Below are 20,777 nucleotides of genomic sequence, written 5' to 3'. Positions count from 1 at the left end.
CAGAGATCAATATAAAAGCATAAATATTTTTGTGTCTATAACTGTTTTCTTCTATAGGAGTAAAAGGCACAAAGCAATGATTACAAATCTGTGCCGATGTACACACTGTGTCGGAAGATGTAGTATATGATGACGGTAGCACAGAGCAGGAGATGCAGCTCTGTAGAACGGTTGAGTATGCCATTGAAACAATTCGAGTTAACCCAAGACAGATTGCTGTAAATTGAGATGCTAATCTTTAACCTCAGGGAAACCACTAGAAAATAATTTAAAATATATTCCAAAAGAAATAACAAGGGAATTTAAATGGGGGGCTAGAAATATCTATTTGATGAAAAGGAAAGGAGGACTCAAAGAACAAAATGGCATAAGACATGTAGAAAAAACAGGAAAATGGCAGACAAATCCTTTCTTTTGTTAATTATACTAAATGAAAATGGATTTGATTCTCCATTTAAAAAGTAGAGATTGACTGAATGGAAGAGAAAATGAACCCAATGTACTGTGTATGAGAGATCAGCACCACATAAAAATGAATAAAATAAAATAAAGGTATTGTGTCCATCTATCACTACAATATTTTTTTTTAAAGACAGTAACTAAATGGAGCTGGAGTGTCTATATTAAAATCAGACAAAATAATCTGTAAGGTAAAAATTGTTACTAAAGATAAAGGTATTTTGTATTGATAAAAGGGTCAATACACCAAGAATAAATAACATAAACATATATGCATCTACAACAAAGTCTCAAAATTCTTGAAGCAATTAGGATATAGACAATTCAACAAGGGTAATTTGGGATTTTGTACATGAATTTCTGTAACAGACAAACAACTGGGAAAAAGGTAAGCAAGGAAACAGACTTGAATAACACCGGATTATAACAAGACCTCTATGGGACATTTTGTTCAAAACAGTAGAATACATTCAGTTGAAGTGGAGCATTCTTCAGGAAAGGCCATATATGATACCATAAAACAATTCTTAATGAATTTAAAAGACTTGAAATCATACAGAGCATGTTTCTGACCACAATGAAATTAAATTAGAAACCAACACCAACAACAATTTGAAAATGCAAAAGAATGGAGAAATTGAGCAATTATTAAGAAATTAAGCAATGTATTACCCAATAATCAATGGGTCAAATAAGAAATTAAAAAATAAGTTAGAGAATACTGAGATAAATGGAAAAATCATACAACATAGCAAAACTTATGGGTTACGGCAAAAGTTCACCCTTTCTTACAGGGAAATTTAAAGATCAGTTACTGACACAAAACAGAAGAAATATCTCAAACCATAACCCCACTGTCCACCTTAAGAAACCAAAAAAAGAAGAGCAAACTAAACCCAAAGCAAGCTAAAGAAAGGAAATAATAAAGATTGCAGTGGAAACTAATGAACTACTGAAAAACAACAGAGAAAATCAGGAAAACTGAAAGTTGGTTCTTTGAAGAGATCAATGGAATTGACAAAACTTTAACCCAAGAAAAACAATGAGAAAAGACTCAAATTGCTATTAGAAATGAAAAAGGGAACATTATTATTGACTTTTCAGAAATTGTAAGAAGTACAAGGGAATACTGTGAGCAATCACATGCCAACAAATTAGATCATCTAAATGAAATGGAAAAATTCCTAAGAAGATACAAGTACCAAAACTGATTCAAGAAGATAGAGAAATTCTAAATAGTCTTATAACTAATGAGGAGATTGAACTATTAATCAAAAAAACAAGACTGGGTGTGGTGGTGCACGACTGTAATCCCAGAGGCTCAGGTGGCTGAAGCAGAAGGTTTGCAAGTTCAAAGCCAGCCTCAGCAACTTAGTGAGGCCCTAAGCAACTCAGCAAGACTCTTGTCTCAAAACAAAAAATAAAAAGAATTGGAGATGTGGCTCAGTGGTTAAGTACATTGGGTTCAATTTCCAGTACCAAAATTATAATAATAATTAAAAAAATAAAACAGTAAGGAGATTGAATTATTAATCAAAAACTTCCCATAAAGAGAAACAGGACAAATGGCTTCACCAGGGAATTATAGCAAATGCTGAAAGAAATTAATACAAATCCTTTATAAAGTCTTCCCCAAAATGGAGAGTATTTTCTAATTCTGGGCCAGTAATATCCTGATATTAAAACCAGACAAATATATCACAAGAAAAGAAAAATATAAAACAAATATTCTGTATAAATGTTAATGTAAAACTCCCTAGTAAACTCAGGCAATCCCAATCCCATAACATATTAAAGGGATTAAAACCCAAGACCAAGCGGAATTTATCCGCTTGGTTTAATGTACAAAAACCAGTCAGGATGGTACACATGATAGAATAAAGGAGGAAAATTCCACATGGTCACCCTGCTGGGCACAGAAAGCATGCAGCAAAACCCAACACCCCAAAAAAAAAAAAAAAAAAAAACCCAACACCCTCTCCAGATGAAAACATTCAACAGATTAGGAATAGAAAGCAACATCCTTAGTCTGATAAAGGTTATCAATCATAAAAAGTAATGAAACACTGTTGCATCCACATGGATGTAGCTGAAAAACATTATCCTCAGTGAAGCCAGTCACAAAACACTATAAGATTCCATCCATAAGACATGTCCATTGGGTATAAACCCAGGAGTGGGATAACTGGGTTAAAAGGTGGGTCTGTTCCAAAATTTAAAAATAAATTTTAAAAAATGAGAAAATACAAAAATAAACAACCATGTCCAGAGGAGGCAAATCCATAGGGACAAAAAAAGAAAATAGGTTAGTGATTGGCAGGAGCAAGGACCTGCAGGAAAGAAGGGTGACTGCTACTAAATATGGAAGGTTTTTGCTGTGGGATGGTATAGATGCTCTAAAATTAGATTGTGATGATGATTGTGTAATCTTAAAAACCAGTGGATTGCACACTTTAAAATAACAGCCAAATCAGTTTTCATGATGTTTAAAACTTTTACTGATGTCAAATGGAGGAAAGGAACAGGAAAAAAAAAGATTTTTACTAAGTAATAAAATCTAAAACTAAAAATAATAAGTTTTATAATATGAGTTATATTTCAATCTTAAAAGTCTTTGAGGTTTATATCCTTTCTCACCACACATGCACATGCTTGCACACACACATGCACACACACACACACACACACACACACAAGTAATAAGAAAGTCGACTAAGAAAAGTTTTATACATATTTCATCAAATCCAGGCCTAAAAGGTGATGATACAGACTTTATGCAAAACCCTTGCATTGTAAATTTCACTTGGCAATCAAGAAAATTGAAGATTCAACATAAAGTTAGATTTAAATGACAATATCATTTTTTAAAATATCAGAAACCAATTTTATTCATAGACATTTAACACAAAACTCTTCTCCTTTTCAAAGCTTACCTCATGTCGATCACTTGACTCACTATGGCACTGGGCTTTGAGTCTTTGTCTTCATTTATGTCATAGAAGAAGAGTTTGAAGTCACAAACTATAGCCAGTGCTCTCTGCCATCCTTTTTTCATTCCTGTTTTCTTTGGAATCTTTTGTTGTTTTTTTTTTTAAAGACAAGAATAATCCAAATGGAAACATCAAATACTACCCAAATGTTACATCAAAATTAAAAGAAGAAATATGTTATGAATATGCCACTTTTCTTGCTAAAGATATAGAACAGGACTGTGTAGCATAAATAAAATTTTAAAGACATAGCAATTCCTTTGAGGACTGAATTGCTCTTGTCTTGTGAAAATAAAATTGACGTCATTTCGGGTAACTCTAGTCATTCATTAAAATGTCAGTCACAGCTTTGCCTCTAAGTAACACCAAATTCAAATTTGGCAGCGCCATGCCTCAAATTCTACTCAGATTTTAAATATTTCTAAGGAAGTTCACTTCACTTTTAAATATTTCTAAAGAAGTTCAGCTCACTTCACTAAAAGTGAAGTCAAACTATTGGAAGTTACACCTTTAGTAGGGATTTCACCATGTGTTCATCACAAGGCGAGGTCTAAAAAGAAAACTTCAAGACATATAAATATCTTTATAGAGACAGATGAATTTTGTTCTGAAATAACTTTCTTAGTATGAAACAATAATTTTCAATTGTATATACTATAATTTATACTGTACCGTGTATGTAAATAACACATATTATATATGTATATATATGTAAATATACCTATATATATCTACAGATGTATGTGCATGCATATATAATATATTTATATGCGTACAAATGTGCTCACAAAGTGACAGGTGACTAGCAAACTTTCTACGACTTCACATAAACCCAAAATTTTGACACTTACCCAGACGTGGCCTTCGTAGGCTGTCCCCAGACCCTGCCATGGAACTAGACAGAAGGGTTCTTTCTTCTGGTGAGCAGGCACTGGACAAGCTCGTGGAGCTTTTTCGACACAGGTTGTGTGACACAAGAACCCACACGCTTTTTGAAAGAAATAGAGACATGATTGTGGAGGATAGGATGGTTCCAGACCTTCACCTTCTGTCACAATTTATGCTGTGGCAGAGGCCGAAATGCAAAAACTATCTTTCCCAGATTGCCTTTCAACTAAGTTGTGGGATCTCATTCAAGTTCTACTAACAAGGCTGGAGGTGTAGCTCAGGGGCAGAGCCCTTGCCTAGCTGGGAGAGACAGAGTATGCAGTGCACCAGTTTTTCTCATGTGGCTCCTGGCAGAGGGAGTGTGGAGTCACAGCTGCACTGGTGTCTTGTGAATTCGGTGGGGGCAGCAGTAGCAGGTTCTGAGGCTGTTTGGTGATGGCAGCTTCCTGATCTATTGTCTTCTTTTTACACCAGCAATAGCTCTGGCAGGCCCCGCTAGGCCAGGTGATGCTGGGGGCCCTGATGCCTGGGAGCACAGCTCAGAGCCTGCCTCTGCTGCCCTGCACAGACTTCCCCACTTCTAATCTATTGCGTTTAAGGAGGTGGCACTGCAGGTACAGGGAAGGTGGAGCCCACTGACACCATACTGCGGGCAGGAAGTCTGTGTTACTCAGCAATGAAGCCCTGAGAGCTGTTGACATACCTGGCTAAGAAAACCAGCAAGCAAGTACAGAATCTGTTCCCTCACATGTGGAATGAAATGTCTTATCTGGCACAGGGATGGACAGTTTAATATTTCTAAAAATACACTGCTTTCCTTCAATAATATTTATGGAAATAAATTAAGTGAGTAAATAAGGCTGTGAAAACCCCAGGATATCATTCTATTGTTACATGAGTTAGTGAATTTGGTCTTCACAACCTAATGATGCAACAGAGAATGAAATGTATGTAAGTACATTTTCCTCATAAATGTGTCCCTGCCTGCGGGCCAGCACTGAACAAATCCAAAGGGTGTGGTCCACCCAGACTGAGGGAATGAGGGCCGTGCAGAGGTCCCACTGAAATGTTTCCAAAGACCAACCATCCATCAATCTTTCCAATAAACTGCAGATTTTAGGAAAGTGATCAGTTCACTGCAGTGCTTCCATTATTTAAAGAGAAGAAAATGTTCTGCTTAATAACTTAAGTATAACCAGGATGACTCTGACCCAGGTGTCCCTTCCCATGGCAGTCTTACCATCACACGCACAGCCCTGCCTTATCAAACCCACCATCAGAGATGTGCATTGGTGACACTTGGTGGGAGCAGTAAAGGACGTGAGGAAAAACTGGTGGGTCTTATTCTGCAAAAGAAGCCAAACACACATTGATGGTTAAATGACTGAAAAAGTGACTCCTCCAAACCCGCCCTGATCAAAATACTCCATACTAAGAAAATGAGCTCTTTCCTCATCTCACCAGCAAGTAAGAATCTTGCACCCTAATTATTTCTTAATTGGAAAATATTGAGCAAGAGAGTCCCCAAATTGTCCAAATCATCATCATCATCATGTGACAATCCAATGTTTTATTAAAGCTTTTTTGGAACCAAGTAAACAAAGCCTGGATTTTACTTGTACCGACTGATGTCTCTGAAACATTTGGAAAAGTGCTTTGTAAAGTGATAAATTCTTCAAGTTAATCTTTAACAATGAATTATTAAGAATTACCTATGTGTAGAGGCAAGTGACAACAATTTTATTTTTATAATAGTTTTATATTATACTTCTTTGGAGAAAAATAAGCTCAAAATTTTCTTTCTGCAAAAATGGCATTTAATTTTTCCATTTTCAAAAAAAATTAATATGCTCCATGAATTAATATGCGTCACCTTGTGTGAAACAGGCCTTTTGCAGAAAGAGGCCATTCTGAAATTTCTAAATAAAACTCCAATAATTAGAACTTCTAATATCATCACAGATTTACCTATAAATTGGTAATCCACAATGGATTACTATTTCTGGATCATGCCTCAAAGCTCCAAATTACTGCATAAATTATCAATGTGTAATTAGCATGAATAATATTAGTATATTAATATTTATCATCAATATTGTTAGCATAAATTAGGCATATGTAAATTATAACAAATTTGACCTCTCCAATGATTAGTGGCAATTTTTCTCACTTCTTGTGTCTCTATGTGCTCACTTGCATTATGAACAGGTATAGTCCCTGCCAGTGGCAAGGTGTACGTTTATACAAAGGTCTTTCTGCTTCTCACATAGTTCTTCAACTAGCTCCCCTATTCTTAGCACTACACACCAATCCTGTCTCCTGAGAGTCCTGGGGTCTCTAATCACAAGTCTCTCTGTTGTTGGTGCTGAGATACCAATTGTTTTTCTACTTGACAATCAGATTTCTAATCTCTGCTAACCCTTCCTCCAAAATCATGTTGACTTCTCTGCTCTTTTTCCTCTCTTTAATGTGTATTAGTAGAGAGCAGAAGTAAATGCATATTTAACCTATCATGCTCAGCCAGAAATTGGAAGGAAAGAAGAAAAAAGGAAGCCATTTTATTTTCACTTCTTAGTGCACTGCTTAGCTTCTTAGACTATTATCGAGTTGCTGAACATTAATGATGATATGGGGTAATTCTATACCATTCCTTATTTTAACTGAAAATTCATAGTGTTTCATAATTTTGGATATTATTTGATGTCAACTCGGGGAAAACAGTTTTTATGATATTTCTAAGTTTTCTTTTATTCCTTTATGATACAGCTCTGGTTTCCTATTAATAAAGAGGAATGCTTTGAGTCTTTTGGTCTTTTTTAAATTACTATGAGCAAATGCCAGGGCAATAACAGAGAGTAAAACAATTTATTCTCCTTATTTACAGAACCTAATGAGCTTATAACTAAGTCAAGTACCTTAGGAGGAAAGAGGATGTTAGTGTGATATTTCTTTCTCTTTATTGTTGGCGTATGAACTGGAAGATGAGCAGAATCTACAATCTGAATTAAGGGGATACAAATGATAAAAAGACAAATTACATGTTTTTTACAAAATTATAGGAATTAATAACTCTTCAAGTAAGTTAAAAATAATTATATTGACTAATAGACAAAGATTCAGTAAAAATAATATTCTAACAGTGTTGGAAATATATTTTTAATTAAATGAAGTCTCTGCTTGCAATTTATACAAACAAAATACTTCCACATTTCCTGCAATTTATCTTAATATGGCTACTTTACAATAAGATGAAAAGCAGTTCAAAAAGGGAAAAAAAGAACAGGAGCAAAAAGGGAAAACAGTAGCAAATATGATAGATAGTAATCCAACCATATCAATGAGCACTTTGAACATCAATGTTCTAAATGTAAAAATTGGACTGGTGGAAGATGGCGGACTAGAGGGCGGCTGCATTTCATGTTGCTCCAGGACTTAAGATTCAAAAGAGGAGATAGTGACTTGGGACCAACTCAAAGCCGCCGGGTGAGTTTCTCCCATAGGGGAGGCGTCCCCGATGGGGCAGTAGCCCCGGAACGCAGAGAACTTTGTGAAGTAGAGTGACTCGGCGGGTTGCCCCTCCCCCGCCGGAGCGGTAAAAACGGACAGCGAAGCGGAGCGAAAAATGGCGGATTGAAGTTTCCAGGACCGCGGGCAGATTCTCTAACCTAAGGAGACTCGTCTGCGAAGGGTGAGGCCCAGGAGGGAGGTCCGGGCCCCTGGGAACGTTGCCTGCGAAGGCTGCCCTGCCCAGGCGGCAAGACACACCTCCCCCACTGGAGCAGTTAACTCAGGAAGCGGGGAACTTTGCAAAGGAGGTTGTGCGACACACCGCTTGGTTTTGAAGCAATCTGCCAGGGCTCCAGCGGCTGCCAGAGAAAGAGTGGCTGCCAGAGAAAGAGAACGTTGCCTGCGAAGGCTGCCCTGCCCAGGCGGCGAGTTGTTTGGATCCAGCAACCGCCTGAGCAACGGGGAGGGGACTGCCCAGAGGAGGTGGAGGTACGCAGTGAGTGGCTTGGTCTCCAAGCGCCCACACAGAGCACCGGGTGGCTGTCTGGAGGAAGAGACGAGCGACGGGTCACTGGGGCTTGGAACATATGTACGAGGCTCCAAGTGACTGGTCAGAGGGCAGGTCGCATAGCCAGGCGATTAGGTGCATAGCAAGGTCCGGTCCAGGGACCTAGGCACCTTTTCTTGAATGAACTACACAGAGACAAGCTGAGGGGCGAAGTGAAGGTTCCAGGACTTCGGGCAGCTTCTCTAAGAAGGGACAACCTAAGGAGACTCGTCTACGAAGGGTGAGGCTCCCAGGCCCAGGAGAGCTACACAGAGACCAGCTGAGGGGTGGAGCGAAGGTTCCAGGACTTCGGGCAGCTTCTCTGAGGAGGGGCCACCTAAGGAGACTCGTCTGCAAAGGGCAGGGCTTCTAAGCCCAGGAGGTAGGTCCAGGCCCCTGGAAACGTTGCTTGGGAAGGCTGCCCTGCCCAGGTGGTAGTTGTGGACTGAGGGGAACCTCTAGGAGGGGAACTGACTAGCGAGACCTCCCCACCGGGTGGGTCTTCCCCGCCGAGTGAGGTTTTCCCACAAAGACGGTAAAACCAGAGACACAGGCCCAAACAGGCAGTGCCTCAGCCCGCAGTCTAGTTCCCCTTTGGATGACCATTGGTCAACAAGTAGAGGCACCTCTGCCCTCTAGCAGGGAATATACCCCACCTGAAGACCACCACCCCTAGAGAGGCAGCTACCTAGGGGAACACCGAAGTATCAACTTCCTCTAAGACTTCAGGCTACTGAAGGATAAGAGGGGATACACTAGCAATCTTCAGGAACATTATAAGTCAATAGAGGAAATCTGCAACATCTCTGCAGTCCACTGATACCTGAACAATATGAGAAAACAAGGGAAGAAAACGCCTCAAACAAATCTGGATGTTATATCAATAAAATCCAATGACAGCATGGCAGAAGAAATGTCAGAAAGGGAGTTCAGAATGTACATAATCAACATGATAAGGGAAGCAAACGATGAAATGAAAGAGCAAATGCAGGCATTGAATGAACGCACCAATAGACAGTTAAAAGAGCAAATACAGGAAGCAAAAGACCATTTCAATAGTTAGAGATATTGAAAAAAAACCAAACAGAAATCCTTGAAATGAAGGAAACAATAAACCAAATTAAGAACTCCATAGAAAGCACAACCAATAGGATAGAACACCTGGAAGACAGAACCTCAGATATTGAAGACAAAATATTTAACCTCGAAAACAAAGTCGAACAAACAGAGAAGATGGTAAGAAATCATGAACAGAATCTCCAAGAACTATGGGATATCATGAAAAGGCCAAATTTGAGAATTATTGGGATTGAGGAAGGCTTAGAGAAACAAACCAAAGGAATGAACAACCTATTCAATGAGATAATTTCAGAAAATTTCCCAAATCTGAAGAATGAAATGGAAAATCAAGTCCAAGAGGCTTATAGGACTCCAAATACACAAAATTACAACAGACCCACACCAAGGCACATTATAATGAAAATACCTAACATACAAAATAAAGACAGAATTTTAAAGGCTGTGAGAGAAAAGAACCAAATTACATTCAGGGGGAAACCAATACGGATATCAGCAGATTTTTCAATCCAGACCTTAAAAGCTAGAAGGGCCTGGAATAACATTTTGCAAGCCCTAAAAGAAAATGGATGCCAACCAAGAATCTTATACCCAGCAAAACTTACCTTCAGATTTGACGACGAAATAAAATCCTTCCATGATAAACAAAAGCTAAAAGAATATACAAAAAGAAAGCCAGCATTACAGAACATTCTCAGCAAAATATTCCATGAAGAAGAGATGAAAAACAAAGAAGCAAATCAGCAAAGGGAGGAGCTATCCTAAAGGAATTCTCAAATAAAAAGGAACCAAGTCGTGTCAAAAATAAACAAATAAATGAATAAAATGAGTCAAATGACTGGGAATACAAATCATATCTCAATAATAACCCTGAATATTAATGGCCTGAATTCATCAATCAAAAGACATAGACTGGCAGATTGGATAAAAAAGAAAGATCCAACAATATGTTGCCTGCAAGAGACTCATCTCTTAGAAAGAGATACCCAAAGAATAAGGTGAAAGGATGGGAAAAAACTTACCATGCACATGGACCCAGCAAAAAAGCTGGGGTATCCATCCTCATTACAGATAAAGTGGACTTCAAGCCAAACTTAGTCAGAAGGGATAAAGAAGGACATTTCATACTGCTTAAGGGAACCATAAATCAGCAAGACATAACAATCATAAATATCTATGCCCCACACAGTGGCTCACCCATGTATGTCAAACAAATCCTTCTCAATCTCAGAAACCAAATAGACCACAATACAATAATACTAGGTGATTTTAACACGCCTCTCTCACCACTGGACAGATCTTCCAAACAAAAATTGAACAAAGAAACCATAGAACTCAATAACACAATCAATAATTTAGACTTAACAGACATTTATACAATATACCATCCAACGAAGAGTGAATACACTTTCTTCTCAGCAGCACATGAATCCTTCTCTAAAATAGACCATATATTATGCCACAAAGCTAATGTTAGCAAATACAAGAAGATAGAGACACTTCCTTGTATTTTATCAGATCATAATGGATTTTAATTAGAAATAAATGAAAGAGTAAAAAACAGAAATTACTCCAACACCTGGAGATTAAACAATATGCTATTATATGATGAATAGATAACAGAAGATATTAGGAAGGAAATTTAAAAATTCTTAGAGGTAAATGAGAACAAAGAAACATCATATCAAAATCTCTGGGACACTATGAAAGCAGTACTTAGAGGAAAATTTATTTCATGGAGCGCATTCAATAAAAAAAGCAAAACTCAACAAATAAACGACCTAACACTACAGCTCAAAGCCCTAGAAAAAGAAGAACAGACCAACACCAAAAGTAGTAGAAGACAGGAAATAGTTAAACTCAGAGCTGAAATCAATGAAATTGAAACAAAAGAAACAATACAAAAAATTGACAAAATAAATAGTTGGTTCTTCGAAAAAATAAACAAAATTGATAAACCTTTAGCCACACTAACAAAGAGAAGACGAGAGAAAACCCAAATCACCAAAATTCGAAATGAACAAGGAAATATCACAACAGACACGATTGAAATACAAAACATGATTAGAAGCTACTTTGAAAATCTATACTCCAACAAAATAGAAAATTTCGAAGATATCAACAAGTTTCTAGAGACCTATGAATTGCCTAAACTAAACGAGGAGGACATACACAATTTAAATAGACCAATTTCAAGTAATGAAATAGAAGAAGTCATCAAAAGTCTTCCAACAAAGAAAAGTCCAGGACCAGATGGGTTCTCAGTCGAGTTCTACAAAACCTTTAAAGAAGAGCTCATTCCAATACTTTTCAAAGTATTCCATGAAATAGAAGAGGAGGGAACCCTCCCAAACTCATTCTACGAAGCCAATATCACCCTGATACCTAAACCAGACAGAGACACATCAAGGAAAGAAAATTTCAGACCAATATTCTTAATGAACATCAACGCAAAAATTCTGAACAAAATTTTAGCAAATCGCATACAAAAACATATTAAAAACCTAGTGCACCATGATCAAGTGGGTTTCATCCCAGGGATGCAAGGTTGGTTCAACATCAGGAAATCAATAAATGTCATTCACCATATCAACAGATTTAAAGTCAAGAATCACATGATTATTTCAATAGATGCAGAAAAAGCATTTGATAAAATACAGCACCCCTTCATGCTCAAAACACTCGAAAAAATAGGGATAGTGGGAACGTTCCTTAACATTGTAAAGGCCATCTATGCTAAGCCCATGGCTAATATCATTCTTAATGGGGAAAAACTGAAAGCATTCCCCCTAAAATCTGGAACAAGGAAGGAATGCCCTCTCTCACCACTCCTATTCAGTATCGTCCTTGAAACTCTAGCCAGAGCAATTAGACAGACCAAAGAAACTAAAGGGATACGAATTGGAAAAGAAGAACTCAAACTATCCCTATTTGCTGATGATATGATTATATACTTAGAGGAGCCAGAAAATTCCACCAGAAAACTCTTAGAACTCATAAGTGAATTTAGTAAAGTAGCGGGATATAAGATCAATGCTCATAAATCTAATGCATTTTTATACATAAGTGATGAATCTTCAGAAAGAGAAGTTAGGAAAACTACCCCATTCACAATAGCATCGAAAAAAATAAAATACTTGGGAATCAATCTCACAAAAGAGGTGAAAGACCTCTACAATGAGAACTACAGAACACTAAAGAAAGAAATTAAAGAAGACCTTAGAAGATGGAAAGATCTCCCATGTTCCTGGATAGGCAGAATTAATATTGTCAAAATGGCCATACTACCAAAAGTGCTATACAGATTCAATGCAATTCCAATTAAAATCCCAACGATGTACCTTACAGAAATAGAACAAGCAATCATGAAATTCATCTGGAAGAATAAGAAACCTAGAATTGCTAAAGCAATCCTTTGCAGGAAAAATGAAGCAGGGGGTATTGCAATACCAGAACTTCAACTGTACTACAAAGCAATAGTAACAAAAACGGCATGATATTGGTACCAAAATAGACAGGTAGATCAATGGTACAGAATAGAGGACACGGACACAAACCCAAATAAATATAATTTTCTCATACTAGACAAAGGGGCCAAAAATATGCAATGGAGAAAAGATATCCTCTTCAACAAATGGTGCTGGGAAAATTGGAAATCCATATGCAACAGAATGAAACTAAACCCATATCTCTCACCGTGCACGAAACTAAACTCAAAATGGATCAAGGACCTCAGAATTAGACCAGAGACCCTGCATCTTATAGAAGAAAAAGTAGGTCCAGATCTTCAACATGTCGGCTTAGGACCAGACTTCCTCAACAGGACTCCCATAGCACAAGAAATAAAAGCAAGAATCAACAACTGGGATAGATTCAAACTAAAAAGCTTTCTCTCAGCAAAGGAAACTATCAGCAATGTGAAGAAAGAGCCTACAGAGTGGGAGAAAATCTTTGCCACTCATACTTCAGATAGAGCACTAATCTCCAGAATCTATAAAGAACTCAAAAAACTCAACACCAAGACTACAAATAACCCAATCGACAAATGGTCTAAGGAAATGAACAGACACTTCACAGAAGAAGACCTACAAACAATCAACAAACATATGGAAAAATGTTCAACATCTCTAGTAATAAGAGAAATGCAAATCAAAACCACCCTAAGATTCCATCTCACCCCAATCAGAATGACGATTATCAAGAATACAAGCAACAACAGGTGTTGGCGAGGATGTGGGGAAAAAGGTACACTCATACATTGCTGGTGGGGTTACAAATTAGTGCAGCCCCTCTGGAAGGCAGTATGGAGATTCCTTAGAAAACGTGAAATGGAAACACCATTTGACCCAGATATCCCACCCCTTGGCCTATACCCAAAGGACTTACAATCAGCATACTGCCGAGATACAGCCACATCAATGTTCATTGCTGCTCAACTCACCATAGCCAGATTGTGGAACCAACCTAGATGCCCTTCAGTTGATGAATGGATAAAGAAACTGTGGCATATATATACAATGGAATATTACTCAGCCATAAAGAATGATAAAATTATGGCATTTGCAGGCAAATGGACGAAATTGGAGAATATCATGCTAAGTGAGATAAGCCAATCTCAAAAAACCAAAGGAAGAATGATCTCGCTGATAAGTGGATGATGATACATAATGGGGTGTGGGAGGGGTTAGTTTTAGGGTTAGAGTGAGGGTTAGGGAGGGGGGCACGAATGGGGGAAGGAAGGACTGTATAGAGGGAAAAGAGGGATGGGAGGGGTGGGGGGAAGGGGAAAAATAACAGAATGAATCAACCAACATCACCCTATGTAAATTTATGATTACACAAATGGTATGCCTTTACGCCATGTACAAACAGAGAAACAACATGTATCCCATTTGTTTACAATAAAAAATAAATAAATAAATAAATAAAAATAAATGTAAAAATTATTAGAGATTTTCAGCATAGATCAAAAATCAGGATTTAATTGCATGTTTTCTACAAATAATCCATTTTAAATATGAAGACACATATAGATTAAAAGTAAAGGAATGGGACTGGGGGTAGCTCAGTGGTAGAGCACTTGCTTAGCATGTGTGAGGCACTGGGTTTGATTCTCAGCACCATAAATAAATAAATAAATAAAATGTCTATTGACAACTAAAAATATATTTTTAAAAAATTTTAAAAGTAAAATAATGGAGAAAGATATGCCAAGATAACACTAATTAAAAGGAAGCAAGAATAACTATTAAATTCTGAAGAAGCAGGTTTCAGAGGAAGGAAATCTACTGGGGACAGAGTGAGGAATTTCACAATTGTAAAGGAAGCAATTCTATGAGGTGATATAGTAACACTTTTGTGCATGAACTTAACCAAAAAACACATTAAAGTGTATGAGGCAAAAACTGATAGAGATGCAAGAAGAGATGGACACATTCAATAGTATAGTTATAGACTACAATATCCCACTACCAGAAATGGACAGGTCCAGCAGGCATAACTACAGGAAAGACACAGTTGAATTCAACTGGATATAATGGACATCTACAGAGTACAGCAGAATATACATTCTTCTCAGGTCACATGGAACAGTCACCAAGACAGACCATACTCTGGCCATAAAACACATCTTAATAAATTTAGATGTAGCAAAATCATACAATGTCAACTAACAGACCACAGTGTGATTAAACTAAAAAGCAGTAACAAAAAGCTGGGAAAATCTTAAATATTTGAGGATTAAATAACATGGGTTAAAGAAGAAATCTTAAGAGAAAAAATTTTTAAATGTATACTCTGAATAACAACAACAACAACAAAACTTACCAAAATTTCTGATGGCAGTGAAAGCAGTGTTCAAAGGGAAATGTATAACACTGAATGTAGATATTAGAAAAGAAGAAACACCTGTAGTCAATCACCTAAATTTCCATCTTAGGAAACTAAGGAAAGACCAGCAAATTAAATCCAAAGTAAACAGAAGAACAGAAATAATAATTAAAACAAAATTCAATAAAATTGAAGATTAAAAATCCATGAGGAAAACTCATTGCTTTTTCTTTGATAAGATTCACAAACCTAGTAAACCTCTACCCAAGCCAAAAAGAAGAAAAAAGAGAGAGAACACAATTTAATATCAGAAATGAAACAGGGAACATCACTATAGATCCAATGGCATTAAGTGGACAATAATCAAATATTCTGAGCAACTCTACGCTGATAATATGAAATAAACTAATTCCTTGATAGACATGTTCTGCCAAAACTCACAGAAGAATTACACATTCTGAAGAAGCCTACATCAACTAAAGAAATTAAATCAATAATTAAATTACTTCCAAATAAAAAGCAACATATCTAGCAAAGTTCACTGGTAAATTCTACCAAACTTTTTTTCCTAGTATATATATTTTTTCCTAGTATATATATACATATATATATATACACATATACTATATATATACATATATATACTATATATTTATATTTATGTACTATATATATACTAGTGTGTGTGTATATATATATATATATATATATATATATATATATACACTATATATTTGTTGTAGGTGGACACAATACCTTTATTTTATTTTTATGTGGTGCTGAGGATCAAAACTAGGGCCTCTCCGTGCTAAGTGAGTGTTCTACCACTGAACCACAACCCCAGCCCCTCTACCAAACTTTTAAGGAGAAATTATATCAGTTATCTGCCATCTCCTTTGAAAGATGGAAGGCAGAAAAAACACTTCCTAACTTATTCTGTGAGTCCAGTATTATTACCCCAATACCAAAACTAGACAAAGACATTACAAGAAAAGAAAACTACAAACCAGTATCTCTCATTAACATAGATACAAAAACCCTCAACAAAATTGAATCCAACAATGTAGGAAAAGAATTACACACACTACCAAGTGGAATTTATGTCAAGTATGCAAGGTTGATTAAACTTTGAGAAATCAACTAAAATTCATCACTTTAACAGGTTAAAGAAGAAAAAAAATCATGTGATCATATCGATAGACACAGAAAAATAATTTAACAAAATCTAATACCATTTCATGACCAGAACTATCAGTAAAATATAGGGGAACTTCCTCACCTTGATTTTTTAAATTGACAAGAAAAAAACGACATACAGCTAGCATCACACTTTGTGATGAGGAACTCAAAGTTTTTCCATTAAGTTGGGGGATAGAGCAAGAACACCCCTTTCCATTGTAGATTTTCAACATTGTACTGAAAGCCCCAGCACATACAATAAGACAACAAAAAGAAAAAAATGGTATACATATTTGGAAGAAAGAAATAAAACTGTTTTTGTTTGTAGATGACATGATTTTGTAGAAAATCCAAAAGTGTCAACCAAAACACTTCCTGGAATTAATAAGTGATTATAGAAAATTTACATGATACAAGAATAATATGTGGAAGTCCATCACTATCCTGTACGCTAGCTACAAACAAGTGAAATTTGAAAATACAAATACAATACCGAAATAATTCCAACATAAGTTAAAAATGTCATAGGTCCAAACTGTGTTTAATACATCCAATGTACTGAATATCATAGCTTGGCCTCACCTACCTTAAACATGTTCAGAACACTTCCAGTAGCCAAGAGTTGGGCAAAATTTTGTAATAGAGTGTTAAATATCTTGTGTAATCTACTGAATACTATACTGAAAGTAAAAAAAAAAAAAGAGTGATGGTTTTGTACTGGTATCTCAAGAATCAAAACTCAAAATTGGAAGTGTAGTTCCTACTGAATGCCTTTGATTTTCACATAATCATACAATATTGAAATCATGAGATTATTTCATCATATAATGAAATATTATAGGTGGAATCATCATAAATTGGGGACAGTATGTGTATTAATACCCTCCAAGATAAAATTCTTACGTAGAATCTAACAAAATATTAACTCTGAAAAAAACTGTAAAATTCTCATGAAAGAAATCAAAGAGCTAAATAAATGTAAATATAGTCCATGTTCATAGTCAGGAATACCCAGTATTATCAAAATATCAATTCTTCCCAACTTGCTCTGTAGCTTCGGTGCACTCCCCATTCCAAATTCCAGCAAGGTATTTTGTGGATATTGATAAACTGATAAAAAAAGACCCAAAACATCCAACATAGTATTGAAGGAGAAAAACAAAATTGGATAACTGATACTCCCTGATATCAAGATTTACTATGCAACTACTGTATCAAGACAGTTTGGTATTGGTGAAAGAATTGACAAATAGATCAATGGAAGGGAATTTTGAGTCCAGAAATCTATCTACAGAAGTATTGTCAACTGATCTTTGACAAAGCAGTAGAGACAGCATAATGGATAAAAGAGTCTTTTCAACAAGTGACTCCAGAGAAACCGGATATCCACATTCAAAAATAAATAAAAATAAACAAACACACACACACACACACACACACACACACACACACATATATATATATATATATATATATATATATATATATATATATGAAGATGAATGACATTGTACTCTTCCCCCAAATCAACTCAAATCAGATTATGGACCTAAATGTACAATGTAAAACCATAAAACTCTTAAGTACTAAAATATAACATGGGAGAAAATCTAAACAACTTTTTAGATGTGACACCAAGGGCATCATGATCCAGGAAAGAAGGAATTTATAAGCCAGACTGCTCTATAATTCAAATTTTCTGTTCTGTGAAAGACAATGTCAAGGAAATGAAAAGAGAGGACATATTATCTGGTGGAAAATATCTACAAAAGACATAACTGATAAAGGAGTGTTAACCCAAACACACAAAGAACTCTTAAAATCAATACTAAGAAAATAGCAACCTGATTTTTAAAAGTGGTTGAGAGACCTTAACAGATACTTCATCTTAAAAAAGGTTGGCAAATAGCGAATAATCACATGAAAAACTGCTGCACATCACATGTCATCAGACAAATGCAAATTCAAACAACAGGGAGATCGCACCAAACACCAAAAGGGGCAAAGCTCAGAACACTGGCAATACCAGATGTTGGCAAGGATGGGAAACGAGGAATTTTCATTCATTTTTGGTGGGAATAAAAATGGCATAACTACTTCAGAAGACAGTTTGGTGGTTTCTTACAAAACTAAGCCTACTCAAATCAGATACTTCAGCAGCTGAATTCCTCGGTATTTGTCTAAATGAATTAAAAATGTAAGTTCACAAAATCCCAACATGCATCTTTTTTATAGCAGCTCTATTTATAATTGTAAGAATTTGGGAGCAACTAAGATGCCCTGGATAGGTGAGTGGATAAATAAACTGGGGTACATCCAGACCAAGAAATATTTTCTGATTTCTTAGAAAGTTAAACATTTACTTGCCCACAATCCCACTACTCATTATTTACCTTAGAAAATATAAATTTATGCTTGCATAAAAACCTGTACATGAATATTTACTTATAGAAGTTCTACTCATAATCTCACAATCTCCAAAATCTGGAAACAACCCAAACTTCCTTCAAAAGTAGGTGGGTAATACACTCAGTGATAACGAGAAAGAACTACAGAAACACATTACAACCTGGGTGCATTTTAATGGGATTTTGCTGAGTGAATGAAGTCAAAATCTGAACACTTCATACTATATGACTCCTTTCATAGGATACTCTGCAAATAGCAGAAGTGTAGTGAGAAAAGAGTTGAAAGACTATCAAAGGTTGCCATGATTTAGCTCTCAGGGGTGTGCAAAAGTCAATGTGTATGCATGGGTTATGCACAGATGCAAGCATGTGTACTTATGTTAAAAGTGATATAACTTTACCCCAGAAAAGTTGTCTTTAAGTTATTAAATTTTAAAATGATATTTTAAAAATTAAACACTTCAACAAAATACATAGGCAGACTTAAGCAAGTGCTTCCCAAAAAAAAAATACCCAAATGGCCAGTAAACATATGAAAAAATAATAAATCATAAAGAAAAACAAATCAAATCCACAAAAATTAAAATGACCAAAAAATACCTATTATTTATAAGTTTCAATTCATGAAAGAGATCACTAAGTGATATAGTTAGGTAGGTATGTAGGCAGATTGATAGATACACTCATATGTAGAACACACCCAAGGATTTTGTTATAAGCAATTAAATTTATTCAATTGCGTGAACTGTTTAAACAGTGTTTTTAAGAATGTATTCTTCACATCTGATGCTGCATTTGGATATTCACAAGGCAAGTAATCAGAAGTGGAAGATAGATATAAAGTGAAGGTGAGTATGATGATTTGAAACCTATGGACACAAATTAGAATACCTAGAAAGAGACAATGCCATGCTTTCTAGGTTATGAAATTAGTTCCTTAAAGGAACTAACTAAACCCAAAGCTATCAAAAGGAAGGAAATAATAAAGACAAGTGCAGAGATAAGTAAGATAGATACAATTAACAGAACTATATTTTAGTTTTTCATAAAGATAAATATTATTGACAAAACTAGCTACATTGACTAAGAGAGAAAGGGGAGAGACTCAAATAACTAAAACCAGAAATGGAAGTTGGGACATTACTAACAGAAAAAAAAAAAAAAAAACAGAATTATCAGAGTAATGGTCTACCAACATGTCAGATACTCTAGATAAAACTGACAGATTCCAAGAAATAGAAAACCTACCTAGAATCATAAATAAATAAAAATTCTGAATAGAATAAGAATATTGAGTCAAAAACTCCTAACAAACTCCTAGAGCAAAGTGACTTCAATAGAAAACCCTACCATACACATGAATAACAGGTAGCATCAATCTTCCTTGATCTCTTCCAAAAAATTAAAAGGGAGGGAATAACATCCTAACTCATTCTTGATACCAAATCCAGACAAAGATACCAAAGGAAAAAAAACCATTGACCAACATCCCTTATGACTATTGATGCAAATATTCTCAACATTATTGAACTGAATTCAGTAGTATATTTAAGCAACTACACACCACAAACAAGGGACATTTATTTCCAGAGCAAATAAATAGTTCAACATATAAAAATTTATCCATATAATACATCTTATCAACAAAATGAAGGAAAGCACACATGATTATCTCAACTGAAGTAGAAATTTTTGACACTATTTCATTATGAAATACTCAATAATTAGAAACAGAAGGAAAATACCCCAACATTGAAAAGGCCACATATGAAAAACCCAGAGCTAAACTCACACCTGATGGTGAAGGACTGAAAGTTTTTCATCTAAGATTAGAAAAGAGATGAGGATCCCCACTGTCTCCACTTCCAATCAACCCAGAATTGGAGCAACCCA

At 35.8% G+C, this 20,777-nt stretch overlaps 1 protein-coding gene across 2 annotated transcripts in view; it reads right to left on the bottom strand.

Moving 5' to 3' along the window:
* The window catches only part of LOC124965712 (serine/threonine-protein kinase MRCK alpha-like), a 78,548-nt gene that overhangs the window by 15,949 nt on the left and 41,822 nt on the right, over nt 1–20,777 (bottom strand). For both annotated transcript variants that reach the window (XM_047526874.1, XM_047526875.1), the window contains exons 7-10: nt 7,253–7,336; nt 5,578–5,683; nt 4,301–4,437; nt 3,393–3,532 (exon numbers count right to left, since the gene is read on the bottom strand). In XM_047526874.1, coding sequence (XP_047382830.1) covers nt 3,393–3,532; nt 4,301–4,437; nt 5,578–5,683; nt 7,253–7,336 — 467 coding nt within the window. The remainder of the gene's footprint in view (nt 1–3,392; nt 3,533–4,300; nt 4,438–5,577; nt 5,684–7,252; nt 7,337–20,777) is intronic.

The sequence above is a fragment of the Sciurus carolinensis genome, chromosome 15, assembly GCF_902686445.1.
Source record: "Sciurus carolinensis chromosome 15, mSciCar1.2, whole genome shotgun sequence".
Lineage (NCBI taxonomy): Eukaryota > Metazoa > Chordata > Mammalia > Rodentia > Sciuridae > Sciurus > Sciurus carolinensis.
Note: the sequence above shows the minus strand (reverse complement) of the source record. Positions and strands in the feature narration are given on the sequence as shown.